At 46.5% G+C, this 13,839-nt stretch overlaps 2 protein-coding genes across 4 annotated transcripts; one reads left to right on the top strand and one right to left on the bottom strand.

Moving 5' to 3' along the window:
* Window positions 1–4,002: 4,002 nt before the first annotated feature.
* LOC117861042 (sister chromatid cohesion 1 protein 3) lies at window positions 4,003–9,251 on the top strand. Its single transcript, XM_034744505.2, has 11 exons — window positions 4,003–4,263; window positions 5,333–5,594; window positions 5,688–5,734; window positions 5,874–5,905; window positions 5,997–6,064; window positions 6,135–6,505; window positions 6,657–6,801; window positions 7,617–7,759; window positions 7,853–8,489; window positions 8,567–8,699; window positions 8,811–9,251. The coding sequence occupies exons 1-11, from the start codon at window positions 4,140–4,142 to the stop codon at window positions 8,907–8,909; spliced, it is 2,061 nt and encodes a 686-aa protein (XP_034600396.1). The 5' UTR covers window positions 4,003–4,139; the 3' UTR covers window positions 8,910–9,251.
* Window positions 9,252–9,415: 164 nt separating this feature from the next.
* Window positions 9,416–13,407, bottom strand: LOC117861043 (aspartyl protease family protein At5g10770). Of its 3 annotated transcripts, none has more exons than XM_034744509.2 (3): window positions 12,999–13,137; window positions 11,794–11,866; window positions 9,416–11,044 (listed from the first exon to the last, which is right to left on the bottom strand). In XM_034744509.2, the coding sequence occupies exons 2-3, from the start codon at window positions 11,816–11,818 to the stop codon at window positions 9,696–9,698; spliced, it is 1,374 nt and encodes a 457-aa protein (XP_034600400.1). In that variant the 5' UTR covers window positions 11,819–11,866; window positions 12,999–13,137; the 3' UTR covers window positions 9,416–9,695. The 3 variants fall into 3 exon arrangements, with proteins under 3 accessions (XP_034600400.1, XP_034600398.1, XP_034600397.1); XM_034744507.2 differs by having other exon boundaries at window positions 11,794–11,857; window positions 12,999–13,136; XM_034744506.2 differs by lacking the exon at window positions 11,794–11,866 and having other exon boundaries at window positions 9,506–11,044; window positions 12,999–13,407.
* Between the last annotated feature and the right edge of the window lie 432 nt (window positions 13,408–13,839).

Here is a 13,839-nt window from a genome sequence, read left to right on the forward strand (position 1 = left end):
CAACACTCGGTTAGTTCATCCACAAACTCTTCCATGATCGGTATTGGATAGCTATTTTTAATGGCCACAACATTAGGCCTCATGTAGTCCACACAATTATCTTCAATCACTAGTTTTCTTTTTCACCAGCAACACAAACAAGGGAAGCAAATGGGCTAGTACTATCTTGTATCATCCCATTTCTCAGCAATCCTTTCACTTGTTGTTCAATCTCATCCTTCCGAGCTGGGTTATACCTATGAGGTTTGATCTTCAATGGTTGTACACCATCAACGAATGGAATAGTGTGTTTCACTGTTCTTGGTGGTGCCAATCGAGTGGTTTGTCAAACAGACTAGAGCAACTTTTCACCAGCTTCTGTACTTCTTGCGGCCACCCTTCATTTATTTCAGAGCATATTATAGTGAACAGCTCCAAAATACACTATAAACCATCTTATTTCTCCAGCTTTTCAGTCTCAGATTGCTTTATCAAACGAAGATCTTGAACATTTGGCTTGAGCCCTTGAAGCTTAGTTCTAGCACCTTGATAGTCAAAGGACATCCATTTTCTCACACCAATGCACTTCCATATAGGACTGTGTATTTCCAACCAGTCCATACCAATGATCACATCATATATAACATCTCATAGGTAATATTTTTAGGTCCAATATGAAATAATGCCCTTAAATTACAACTGGACAGTCTTTGATCTCATGAGTTTAGAGGATAGTAGACGCATTGGCAACTAGAGCCTTTAACTGGGTAACATTCTGAGTTAAAGTTGGGATCATGAGCCTTTAACTGGGTAACATTCTCATCAAAACTCTCAGTGTATTCTACCACACTGTTTATTTGCTTTGAATATGAAAGAGCCTCCTAATCAAAGCATTGTGTTGCTCTCCCTCAAAACGAGTAGAAACTAGAGCACAGAATTCATGCCATCCCATATTTTTTACTTGCCCTTCCACTGATTGAAGCCAGAACATAGCTGCGCTAGTGAAGTGCATAGTTTCCTAAGTAATCTTTCTACCCTTAGGAATTCGATAAATTTCAAAGTAGGATTCACATTTTCTTTGGCACATATTAGGGTTATGACCATCAAAAGGGGGGAAATCAACATGAGGCAACATCCTAATCCAATTATCATTATTACTGCTACCCAAAGGAAACTGGACTGGAGAGACATTGGGGACATTTTTCGCACTTGCGACCGGAGGCGGTGTAAGGGTGGTGAACACCCCATAACCAAACCCCCAGTGTGTAGTATTGCAGTGGCCTGCAGGCGCTAAAGTCGCTCCCGATGGAGTCAGTAGCAAATGGACAGCACTCGGCTTTGTCATGTCGATGTCCTCACCATCGGACTCCTTGTATGGAGGATCTTGCTTTTGTTGTTGATGTGATGCGATCTGATCAACCTTGGCACGGAGGTCGTCATCTGACAAATGTTGCTTAGAAACCTTCGCATCAACATATCAGATCGTCGAACGCACCGGTATGGCGATCCAACGATGCTTGCATCGCCTTCAAACTGGTCACAATTCCTCCCAATTGCTTCTCCATTTCCATAGCTTGCTTCTAGACACGCGTGTAGTACAACGGCCTCTTGAGATTGTCTGGCACCTCCAGGATGCAATCTGGGTTGAAACGCCTTTGCGATTTAGCGGTGGATTTGATGGTGGTGTTGGTGGATCAGATGGCGACAACGAAGGTGCTTGTAAGAAAAAATTTGGTGGCAGAATCTCCTAGCTCTGATACTAGTTGATAGGATCCGATTACTAGGATCAAGATAATGAGGTTCTCAGTAACAAGTAGCAGTACACTCGAGATCAAGTCTCACCGCCAACTCAAGCAATCGCCGGCCAACTAGCCTATATTATAGATAACCTGCGGAACTCGATTGGAGCCAAGGAGAGATATTTGTTGGGCCAAAGTATTTGTTGGGCTTCCTAAGGCGACGTTGAGTTGGGCTATTGTCTAGTACTGAGCTTCTTGCTTCATCAGAGGTAGTTGGGCCCGTGACAGAGAGCTCCCACCAGTTAGGCTAAGTTGCACACGTGTTTAACAAATACACTAAGGCATAAATATATTTAAAGAACAGTGGACTGTTTGCATAAAAACCTTCCCGCTGCTTGCTTAGCACATGCTGGTTGGTTTCAATTGCTTCGTGGCATAGCCCCTTTTTGTTTCTCCATGTATGTTGATTTCAATTAAAATAGAAAGATATAACTATATAACTTAATTCTATCATAAAGATGTTTAATTTGCATAGTTAGTATATAAAATGAAAAACATAGAGTAATACTGTTATGATGCTTGCAAGGGGATGTGTGAAAATAAGTTGTGAGTTGTGACTCAGATCGGAGATTAGAACTAAAGACAAGGTCATTTTCTATGGCAGAATGTGATTGTGACTATTTTTGGCTGTCGGAACTCTCGCTAAAATAAAAATTTAGAGAAGTTGAGTACTTGAGTAGAAGGAATTGCATAAGTCAAAGTTAAAAATGATAAATTTTCTAGAAAAATGTAGAGATCATTTCAATGCAATGACAAAAAAGTTGAAACAAACTATGAAAAATAATGAAACCTATTGTGTAGTATGTTGATCATGTAGTTAATGCTATATATACTAAATGATTGTATGACATATTTGCCTTCATTAATGATATGAGACCGAGAGTCATACTAATCGGCTTGAGGAATGCGGATAGCATAGAGATTTGCAACCTGCAACCTTCTATTACTCTATGGCCCCGTTTGGATGTCGGTATTCGACCTCGGAATTGAGAATTGAGAATTGGAATTGGATCTCATGAATACCATTGTTTGGATGTCCTTGGAATTGAGAATTGGTATTGGGAGCCAATACCGTGGAATTCAACGGGAGCTAAAACAACACTTCCTCAAAACCGAGTCTTTCCCCTCGGTATTGAGATGAATTGGCCTTTGTCAAAACTGCCCATCGCTCGAGCCCCCCTCCGCCTCCTCATCTTCCTTGCGGCCGGCGCTCCTCCTCGTCTTCCTCGCGACCGGGCACCCCTCCTCGTCTTCCTCGTGGCCGGCCACTCTCCTCCCCTCCCTCGCGGAGCTGCGCGCCGCTCTCCTTCTCCTCTCCACCGCCGCACCGTTCTCCTCCCCAGCCGAGCCGCACGCCGTTCTACCCCCTCCGCCGCGCCATCTGCTCCCCTCCGCCGCCGTGCCATCTTCTCTTCGTGCGCAAGACGAGCGCTGCTCCACCGTGGCCTCCCTCCAGTCCAGCCCCAAGCTCCGCCTCTCGGCCTCTATGCGGGCGGAAGAAGATGAAATGAGAAGTGCATGAGGATGAGGAGTGAATTTCTAATTTGATGTTAAGGACATCCAAACACGAATTGGTATTCATTTTCGGTTGAATTCCATCTGCCAATTTCATCTACATCCAAACAGCTGCTTTGGTATTGGATCCATTTCAATGCCTAGGCTGATTTGGTATTGTCTCCAATTCAATACCAAGCCCTTCAATATCTACATCCAAACGAAGCCTATGTGTTCAAGAATATAGCTACATTTAGATTTTTCAAAAGTCAGAACATTTTAACTTTGACAGCAATATCTCTAAAAATAATTGATTTAAAATAGAAAAAATTACATATTATAATAGTTAGTTTCATGCTTAAATCTCCTATCATCATTTTTATGTTATTAGTCTTATGATTAGTTTGCTATTTGTAGTTAAAATTAAAAAGGTTTGACTTTAAGAAAGTCTAAACGTAGCTATATTTTTGGATGGACGTAGTATTATTTAGAAAAAGATTTCAATATCTGATGGAATTAGAACCTCCCTGGTATCCATCGAACGGAAATCACTACTATGATTTCGAAAAAAAAAATCACCTACTATAACAGATAACCGCGGCCTCTGGGCCCACCTGTGAATGGTCCTTCCTCCACCTCTGACCGCCACAACGCCCCAAAACTGCGCGCCAAAATCCGTCTTCAATGTGGCGCCCTCCCGCCTTCTGGTCCTTCGAAAACCTGCCCTTCCCCCCAAAAAATAATTTCCCCCCAAAACAAATCCACAATCCCATCCTGTGTCCTCCCGTGTCGTCGCCCTCGCGTGCGCCACCGCCGCCGCTACCTGAGCCCCAGCGCCCGCCGGCGAGCTAAAGCGGATCCGCGAGGATGTTCTACTCGCACACGATTCTCGCGCGGAAGAGCCCGCTGGGTACGGTGTGGATCGCCGCCCACCTCGAGCGCAAGATCAAGAAGCCGCAGATTGACGGCATCGACATCCCCTCCTACGCAGGTCCGTCGCCTCCGCGCCTCGCTCACTCAAAGACGCGTTTTTCTTCCCACCCTTCCTTCTCTGTCGTCCGCCGGTAGAAAAAAGCAGAATCTTTTTCTCCCCCAGTGTTTCTCTGGTGAGGGATTCTTTGTAGTATCTGGTGCGGTGCTCTCCGTGTTCTTGGGGGAAAAATGCGGGGTGATTGTGGTTTGAGCAGGAAAGTATTGGTTTTGCGGTGGAATCATGGGATGCGATGGGTAAATTGTGCGAGGATTTGGTCCCCAACCGGCTCCCGCGAGTTAGGAAAAATAGGTTCGCTGCCAGCAATTCGGTTACTGGTTAGAAATTTCGCGTACAGAACTGTTCTTGTCACATGGTTTCTGCAGAATTCAACCAACGGCTTTCCGCCAGTTAAGAAAAATAGGTTCGCTGCCAGCATTTCGGTTACTGGTTAGGAATTTCGCGTAAAGAACGGTTCTTGTCACATGGTTTCTGCAGAAATTCAAAAGAAGAATATATGGTACGTTACCCTTGACCGATTTTGGTCGTCTTCCGTTGCGATTGTTTAGCATAGGCTGTTTGCACAGATGACGGTGCTTATTTACGTCCAGAGATATGATCTTTTGAGCCAGGCATGTACTTGTGAGATTATTTAGCAAATTAATGTTTCTGTTGACTCATTTATTAGTCCTCGAAAAAACATTCCTGTGAAGTTAATGTAGTATTTGAAGTTGTTCATGTTTATCTTGAAGGGTATCCTTTCTTGCACTTGGTTGAACCAAAGTCAAGTAGCGAAGTCCTTGCAATTTGGTAAGGCAATGGTTGGAGCTGGGCATGGTGAATGTTGGAAGTGATTGAATAATTAGTTTTCTTGTATCACTCGCAGTAGTTAGGAGCCTTCATTTTAATTTATGCTTTTGGGTTTATGCTATAATGACCATTTCCTGCTATATTTTCATTTGGAGAGTTTTTTTCCTAGCATGTTTTCTATTGATATGTACTTTCTTGATTCAATCCTACATTCAAGAATTTTTATTGTTACTTCCCTGTGTTTGCCTAATGCTATAATGAATTCCTTTTGTCTTTTCAGAGAGTATAATGTTCCCTGAGGTTCCAATTGCTCTAAGATTATCAGGGCATCTTCTTCTAGGTTTAGTTCGCATTTATTCGTGGAAGGTGAACTACCTGTTTCAAGATTGTAATCGAATGGTAACTACAATCAGAACTGCATTCGCTTCTGTCCAAGTCGATCTTCCAGTTGATGCAGATCGGGCCCCATTTGAGTCCATCACACTGCCACCAACATTAAATCTTGATGACTTAAACTTGGATGATGCAATTTTTCTGATGGAGTAAGCACTTTCTGTTCTTCACATAATTGCTTCATGCCATGCAATGCAAATGCTATGAATGTAATATTTTTTATTTTGTTCAACTTTCTGCAGGACACCAGATAGTCATCAGAAGACTCGTGATCAGATTACTTTGCCTGGTAAGGAAAGTTCACTATAGTAAATACTTGTTTACTCTTTTTTGAAGCAATCAGCAGGGGTGAACCGCTACCTAAGTTTCTAGTAGGCAAACAATGTTGAAACACAATTTTGCATTTAACTATCTCATTGATGTTGCAGAAGGAGAATATGTGATGATAGAACTTGATGAGGTATTCATTACTGTTCTGCACCCCTGCCCTTTTTTCTTTTCTTTTTTGTTTCTCTCACAATTGTCGAAATTTTACTTCTCCAATTGCGCAGGGTGCTAGAGTAGAGCCGTCAGTTACTGGTCCATCATTACACATGGAGCCTACACCAATTGAGGATGAGTACGTGTCTTTAATATATTTTCTCTCTTTCTTACTTGTGGGTTCATGTTTCCTTTGCAATCATGTCCAGGACATTCCCTCCATTTCATGATGGTTTTGGAGCTGATAATCGCAATGAAGAAATTCCCATAGATCGTCCCCCAGGCAATTTGCCAGTAAATTCCAATGTAGTCAATCAGACAGATGAAGCACTGGATCCACCAGAAACAATGCGTGCACAGGAGTCTCCTGGCCTGATGTTGACAGACTCAATACTTGGAAATGATGAACCCATGGATTTCAACAATGATCCTTCACCTTTTGTGCAAAACAAGGCTATCACCCCTCCAGTTATTGACGAAACATCTTCTGCTGGTCGACAAGCACCTGGAAGATCCATTCCCAATTTACAGACACCAAACACATATGATGCATTCGTAGATGATGCACCGCTAAATTTTGGTTAGTATCTGTCTACTTATAGATTATGTACCTGAAGTCTTCATTTCTTGTCCAACTTTCACCTGTATTACGTTTTAATAATATCTATTGAAATTTCCTAATTGACAAAACACTTCCTGATGCAACTTTCCTTTTGCTTTTCTGATTTCAGACACCCAGCTACCTGAATTTCAGCTTGAGCCATCTCCACCTCCAGTACAAGAGAATGTTGATAATAGAAGGCCAAAAGCACAAGTTAACAAGAGAAAGAGGAAGAGAAAGGTGAAATTTGATCACAAAATTATACTCTCCAATGAGTAAGTTTTGATTGACCCTCAACTTTGGCACGGCAGATTCTTACATGTTGACTTGAGCAATATTTCAGTGTGGAATAACTTGAATAAGTATTTAATTTGCTTATCTATATTTTTAGAGAAAGCAATTGCTCCTCACAATTTGATGTATTTTCACAGATTAGTGTGTTTGTTGGTCAAAAGATGTGTACCAAAAGATGCACTAATATTCTTGGAAGTCTGCATACTAATATCCAATATGAGCCTTTATAATGCAGGGGCTGAGTCCTATAGTCTTTATTATTCAATGCGTACTGTATATACTTTATGATACATGGTGATACCTTTGAGATACAGCCCAAGCCAAATAACGAATAGTGATCAGGCTTCTATTTTTATATGTGCCATTTATATGTTTATGAAACAAAGTTATATTTTTATGTTGTTTTTTGGTCTATGGAACATGTAGTTGGTGGTACTATTCTATACCTGCACAGACTATTTTGGGGTGCACAAAATAATGTTCAAGGTCTCCAACCATGTAGTTAACTAGTTACACACTCAAGTACATCGGCTCTGCTTTTTAGCATAAATGGAACTGTACCACTGTATCAATATTTTTTGAGAAATATTCTACACTGCCTCCATCAGCAATTTCTTAAAAAGCTTTTTCACAACTCAATATCCATCATTACCATTTGGTTGCACAAGTTCCTTTAGAAATTTGGGTAACGAGTAAATGCTTTAGGACCCATTATATTACAAAAAAAAACATCCATATATTTTTACCATCAAAATGCTGCATTTGGTACTGATAAATTTCATCTTGTCTTGCACAGCTACATGAAGGAGCAAATTGATGGAGCTGGACTGGATAAGTTGATCTGCAAGAGAAGAAAGCTACCCCAAACAGCCCTCGATGTGTGGAGATTCAGCAGGACTAACAGAAAGGGCAGCTTCTTGCTTGAACCTGTGCTTCATGGTAAGCTTATATGCTCTTTGATTTCTTGTAGGTATATAGTTTCTTCAATCTTAAGAAACCATTTCACACCCAAGATATTTTCCCCCTTTTCAGGGATGTGCACTAATCTTCATGAAACTTATGAGAGAAATTTCTCCCGTGTGAGTGGCCCTGATGCTGAGTGTACCTCTGGTGAACCCACGGCTGGTGTAGCAAATGATGGCCTGGATGCACCACCTGAACGGCAGCTCAGCCCAAATTATCGTGGAACAGGGGAGTTACCGCCTGACCTTCAACTCACCCCAAACCCTCCAGGAAATGTAGATGCACAACCTGAACCTTTGCCTTCCCCAAAGTCACCAGGAGCAGCAGGTGCTGCACCAGATGATGACATGTTGCCTGAGTTGCCCCGATTCTCACCAATGGACATGCCATCTCCAGTAAGAGGAAATGATACTCCTTACAGAACTCCTGGTGGAACCCCACCGTCTTGGCTTGGAGGAACTGGTGTTTCTGAAATACCATCATCTGGTGGGAATGGAACTGGTGTTTCTGAAATACCGTCATCTGGTGGGAACTATTCATTACCTGGACAGAGTACTCGTGATACCGATCATATGCCGTTCCTGTTCCCAATCAATGAAGATGATGATGATCAACCAGAGATCCCTGGGCTCATGAGTACTCCTGGAGGGGTATCTAGTGTAGGTACTGGAACCACCAGATTAGGAAGCATGTCTACTAGAACAAGGTAATGGGATATGTTTGAGCTGATCGTACCATTCTTATTTGAGTGGAAGTTGAGACTGTTTCATTATGGCACTGCAGGGCTGTTGCAATGTTCTTCAAGGATCATGTGCCTTCAACCTCATCTGATGGACAGCCTGGAAAATTCAGTTTGAACAAAATCTTGGAAGGGAAAGCAAGAAAGCAAGCTGCAAGGATGTTCTTTGAGACAACGGTAACATTTAGAATTGCAGTTGTTCTTATTCTGACATGCAGTTGCTATATTTACCTTTACAGCCTAGGTAGTGCTGTTTTGAAGTTGACTATATATTTCTTTTCCTAACAGGTTCTGAAGAGTTACGACTACATTGATGTCCAACAAGAGGAACCATATGGAGACATTGAAATTTCAGTTAAACCCTCCCTCTCCACAGCCAAACTCTGACAAAGTTATTTAGAATCATCATAGAAGAAAGGACCTCTCATTTTATTTGGAAGAAAAACATCACATGGTTCAGTTCCGGCTTGAGGCTGTTTGCTCAGCATGTGCTATGTCAGCAGCAAGTGAAGTGATGAAGGGTTCCATTGGAGAGATGAGACACTTTAGTAATAGCTTATGAAGGATATGGTAGCTATCTGTTAATCCCAACTGAAATCTTTGGTGGCTAGGGACTAATTTAGCTTAGTTAATACCAGTGTGTAAATACTAAATAGTTTTTTTTATGCCTCAATACTTCAAGTACAAGCTTTTACTTTTTGGCCTCAATGCTAAATAGTTGTGATATCATACATATGTTTCTTCCTCTTTGTTCAAATTCTGTTGCTTTAACTTTTGGTCTATTAACGTTTTCATGATAGTACACTCCATTATGGTCGATTCTGGTCAGAGCCGTCTGATCTTGTGGATTTAAACTATGGAATTTCACCAAATTACACTCCAATCATCTGATGGGGCACATTATCAACCTGAGCTCCAAAGTCCAAGGCTTCAATCATGCAGCTAGTCGGACTGAAACAGGGATGGTTACCACAAGACTCGGGTTCTATGCTTAGATGGACTAGGCCACAGCGTGTATATTCCTTAAAACTACAGTGATTACATGGGAAATAAACGGCATAAAGATCAGCGAAGAACGAGTAGTTTACAGCACCAAAAGGAGGCAACGAGAAACAAGACATTTCACTCATCTTTTCTGAACATTTCGTGATCCTCCAGTCTCGCTCTATCGCTCTATACAAAGCTGCAGTCCTCGTCGGCGAATCCTATCCTGGACCCCGCCGTGTCGTACACCACCCTCTTGTTCTTCTGCTGGTAGTTGCCGATGATGGGCGTCTGGTCCTCGTAAGACAGGCTTGCCATGGCCAGGCACACCTGCGACCCGTCCTTCCTCACCACGAACAGCATCCCGGCGGCGTCCACCGTCACCTCCGCGCCGCCCTCCATCCGCAGCGTCAGCAGCGGCACCTTCACCTCCTCGTGACCCGTCAGGTCGTAGCACGTGTCCAGGATCGAGAACCCCGCCGTCGCCGGGTACCCCGCCGCGCCGAACTGGCGCGTGAACTCGGCGCGCACGGCGCGGTACACCAACGGCGCCAGCCGCGTGATCACCGTGCCGGAGTCGATGAGCACGTTGCCGGCGCCGAGGCCCGCGGCGGCCACCGGGTTCCCGCCGACAGCCGCGCCGGTCACGTTGAGGAAGTAGAACGGCGGCTGCGCCGGGTCGGCGATCATGCGGGTGTACGCCACGAGCGTCGTGTTGCGGTAAGACGGCGACGCGCCACCGCCGCCGCCGAGGGAGAGGGACCCCGACGCGTCGCCAGAGGTCGACGCCGGCAGGCAGTAGGAGAACACGCCACCGTACCGGGACGCGGTCTGCGAGACCAGTGAAAGCTCGGTGCGGCCGAGGCCCATGAGCCCCGCCGTGCCGCCGAACAGGCCGCGGTTGCTGAGCCCGCACCCGAACACGAAGCCGTCGATCCTGGCGGCGCCGCCGAGCGCCAGCGTGTCCGTAGCGAGCACGCCGCGGCTGGACGACCCGTCGCCGTAGGCCAGCGCGTAGTAGCACTTCTCGCTGCCGCCGCCGCCGGTGGTAGCGCACGAGCCCGGCGTGCCGGTGGCGGCCTTGAGGGAGGCGGCGCACGCCGAGGCGTTGCACCGGACGGCGGCGTAGGTGGCGGAGCCGGCGGGGTCGAAGAGCGGGTCCCGCTGCGCGTAGCACGAGGAGCAGGGCTTGCACTGCACCCACGTGAGATCGCTGCCGGTGTCCACGATGACGGTGAGGTTGGTGGCGGCGGAGCCGGAGCTGCCGCCGCCGAGACCGATGGTGGTAACGTAGTTGAGAGTCTGGAACCGGATGCCGGAGGTCAGTGGGACCTCGGCTGAGGAGCCGGACTGCGTGGACGCAGCTGCGCCCCTGTTGTTCTTGATCTGCAGTGAGTTGGCGCGCGCTTCGTCGGCGGCGAGGAGGCGGCGGAGGTACTGGTCGCGGGCCGCGGGGTCGTCGGGGATGGTGGTGAGCGAGTGATGCTTGAGCTCTAGCACGGTGGCCGTTCTTGCCGCCCCTGATTTCCTGCTCTCTCCTGAAGAAGATGACAGACATGACTCAAGCCGTCAAGCGAAATGTAGATTCGGAAATACCTCGAATTTTGAATTTTGGACGAATTTAGATGCTAAGATTGGAAAGTACGGTGGTCTGATGAGCAGTTCTTCATATTTTTGAATTTATACTCTCAAGTAAGGACTAAGGTACAATGCGGCAAGTTAACCCTGAAAGGACTGCAAGTACACACACGATGGCTAAATGGGCTAGGCCTGCTGGGTGGCCCGTAGCACAGCCCAAAAAAGCCCGGCACTAGCTCAGCCCGGCCTATAGTGGATAGTGCTCAACCTGGCCTGGCACTATGCGTCGTGCAATGACTGGGCCACCTCCTAGGCTGTAGTGCTGGCCTAGGCCTAGCCCGTTAAATTGGCAGGCCTTAGACTATCAATCGGTCTATCAAAGGCCTGCTTCCCCTCTCCTCCTATCCCACCGGCCTGTTAAATGCCTGCTTCCCTCAAACCCTAACCCTTTCCATTCTCTTCTCATTTCCCTCAACTCTCCCTCACTCGGCGGTGGCTACTCCTCGCCCAGAAGATCGGCCATCGCTCCGGCCTCGCTCCTCCAGTCCTCCCCAAGCATGGCACCACTGGCCGCCCTTCCTCACCCTAGCGCTGCATCGCCGGGCCCTAGCCACCCTCACTCCTCCCTAGGCACTACCCCTTCTTCCTCCCCTCTTCTCCCCGCGACGGCAAGGAAGTGCGTCGGTCGCTGTCGGCCGCCGCTCCTCACCTGTGGTAGCAAGGAAGCGTGCCATCCGCCGCCGTTGAGGGGTCACGACTGCCGCTGCTAGTGCCTGGTCATTCTCCAAAAAGAATACAATAGATTAGAAAATGGGTTAAATTCAAAATTTCCAATTTTGCAATGGGACCTTATCCTTATGCTATTTGCAACTTTAGAACATATACTAACTCATATTTCTCAACCATTTCAATTGTGATTATGATTCATTTGATAACCTTATTAGTTTGTGAACTTAGGGGATTACGTGATTTGTCAGAAAAAGGAATGATAACTACTTTTTTCTCTATAATAGGATTCTTAGTTCTTCGTTGGGTTTCTTCGGGACATTTTCCATTAAGTAATTTACCCGGCACTAGCTCGGTAGTGCCAGCCGTGCTAGCGGGCCGGGCCGGCACGATAAAAGGCCATAGTGCCGGACCTGGGCCAACAGTTCGGCACGTAGTGTTGGCCCGGCCTGGCACGAAAAAGTCATCGGGCCTAATAGTGCCGGATCTAGTCAGACCAGGCCAAATCGGGCTAGTGCCGGGCGGTCCATCTGGCCATCTATACACACACGTGACCTCGGAGCACTACAAATTCTACAGCTCCAGCCAAATAGTCGTACCAGGTGGACCATGTTGACTGGAAGTCTGCAAACCCCATAAAAATTCAGGATATTTCATGGAGGAACAAGAAGTCGATCCCATTATAGTAGTATATGTTCTAGTTTTTTTCTTAAAAATTTTTGTTTCAGATTTGCATTAGACACACTAAGGATTTGGATCCCAGTCCTTTCAGAATTTTCAAATACAAAGTAAAGTATAAGATATATATACTCATGAACACATTAAGTTAGGCCTGCAAAATGGACTATGACAGTTACAGTACACGTCGCTTATTCTTTTCTTTTTACAAGGGAAGTTACATATTTAGTAACCAAAAAATTAAACTTTGAAGGTTGGATCTCTCAGTATCGACTAGAAGTAGGATTTAGCAAACATACATAAAGTGACAGTGTACAGCATGACAGCTGCCTTTTTCAGTTTTTTGCAGTTGCAAATCATGAATTCGAGAACGGATCGGAACTCCAAATGCATGCAAGATTGCAAGTAAGTTTCTGCTGTTGAGTTCTTCAACTAACAACACAGAGCTGAGAGAGCACCTGTTCCGGTCAATGCATCGCAATTATACGTAAAAAACTGCGGCAGAATTACCTAGCATTTCAGCACGCTTCGCGTCGGCGTAGCAGCTGCCGCTCCGGGTCTCCCTCGCTGCACCTCGGCCATCCAACTCCAGCAGCGAGACCACGGCGCTCTTCCCTACTACCGCAGCTCGCCGGGCGCCAGAGGCAGCGGCGGCAATGGTGGCGACGGCGAGAAGCGCGAGGACGAGAAGAACTAGGCGATGAGCGGCCGCCATTGTCGCTGCACGCAGACGCGCGCCGTGGTACGCTGGTGGATAGATCTGACAAGCAGGCAAGCGGCCAGGAAGAAGGCCGGGACGGAGGAAACGACCAAGCAGGAAGACGGGGGCGTGCTAGGGACAAGAGAATGTGAATGTGAGAGGGAGACGGATATATGTATATATGTATATATAGAGACGGACGCTTGCTACAATATAATGCTACTGCCTGTCAGTGCCCCCCGCTTGGACGAGCACGAGGGAGCACGAGCGAGAGTCCACTGCACGGCGCTGTAGCGCGGCGGACTATCTGCGATCACGGGCAGGCGGCAAAAGGCGAGCGTGGGGGATCGGAGGTGGTAGCGCCTTGTTTGGTTGCGCCGAGGATGGTAGCTGCGCGTGCGCGATGCCCCCGCACCTGCTCCCGTGACCCAGCCGTCGCCGAACATGGCAGGGATGGATCGACGATGGCCTGTGGTCCATTGCTACCAAACTGTTGGCTGCCGTGCTCATGCCTCATGGTGCCGGGTGGCGCCGCTAGCCAAGACTTGGGAGGACGCCGGCTGGAAGATGGCTGCCGTGCTCATGGTGCCGGGTGTACCATCAGCAGACTCTTGCGACGGAGTTTAGATCGGAAAGGAAAACAGAGCACGC

Source organism: Setaria viridis, chromosome 6, assembly GCF_005286985.2.
Source record: "Setaria viridis chromosome 6, Setaria_viridis_v4.0, whole genome shotgun sequence".
NCBI lineage: Eukaryota > Viridiplantae > Streptophyta > Magnoliopsida > Poales > Poaceae > Setaria > Setaria viridis.

Coding starts and splice junctions, on each gene's coding strand:
- LOC117861042 (XM_034744505.2), top strand. CDS start 4,140: ATGTTCTACTCGCACACGATTCTCGCGCGGAAGAGCCCGCTGGGTACG. Junction 6,065..6,134: donor CCTACACCAATTGAGGATGA/GTACGTGTCTTT, acceptor AATCATGTCCAG/GACATTCCCTCCATTTCATG. Junction 6,506..6,656: donor TGATGCACCGCTAAATTTTG/GTTAGTATCTGT, acceptor TTCTGATTTCAG/ACACCCAGCTACCTGAATTT.
- LOC117861043 (XM_034744506.2), bottom strand. CDS start 13,203: ATGGCGGCCGCTCATCGCCTAGTTCTTCTCGTCCTCGCGCTTCTCGCC. Junction 11,045..12,998: donor GAAGCGTGCTGAAATGCTAG/GTAATTCTGCCG, acceptor CATCTTCTTCAG/GAGAGAGCAGGAAATCAGGG.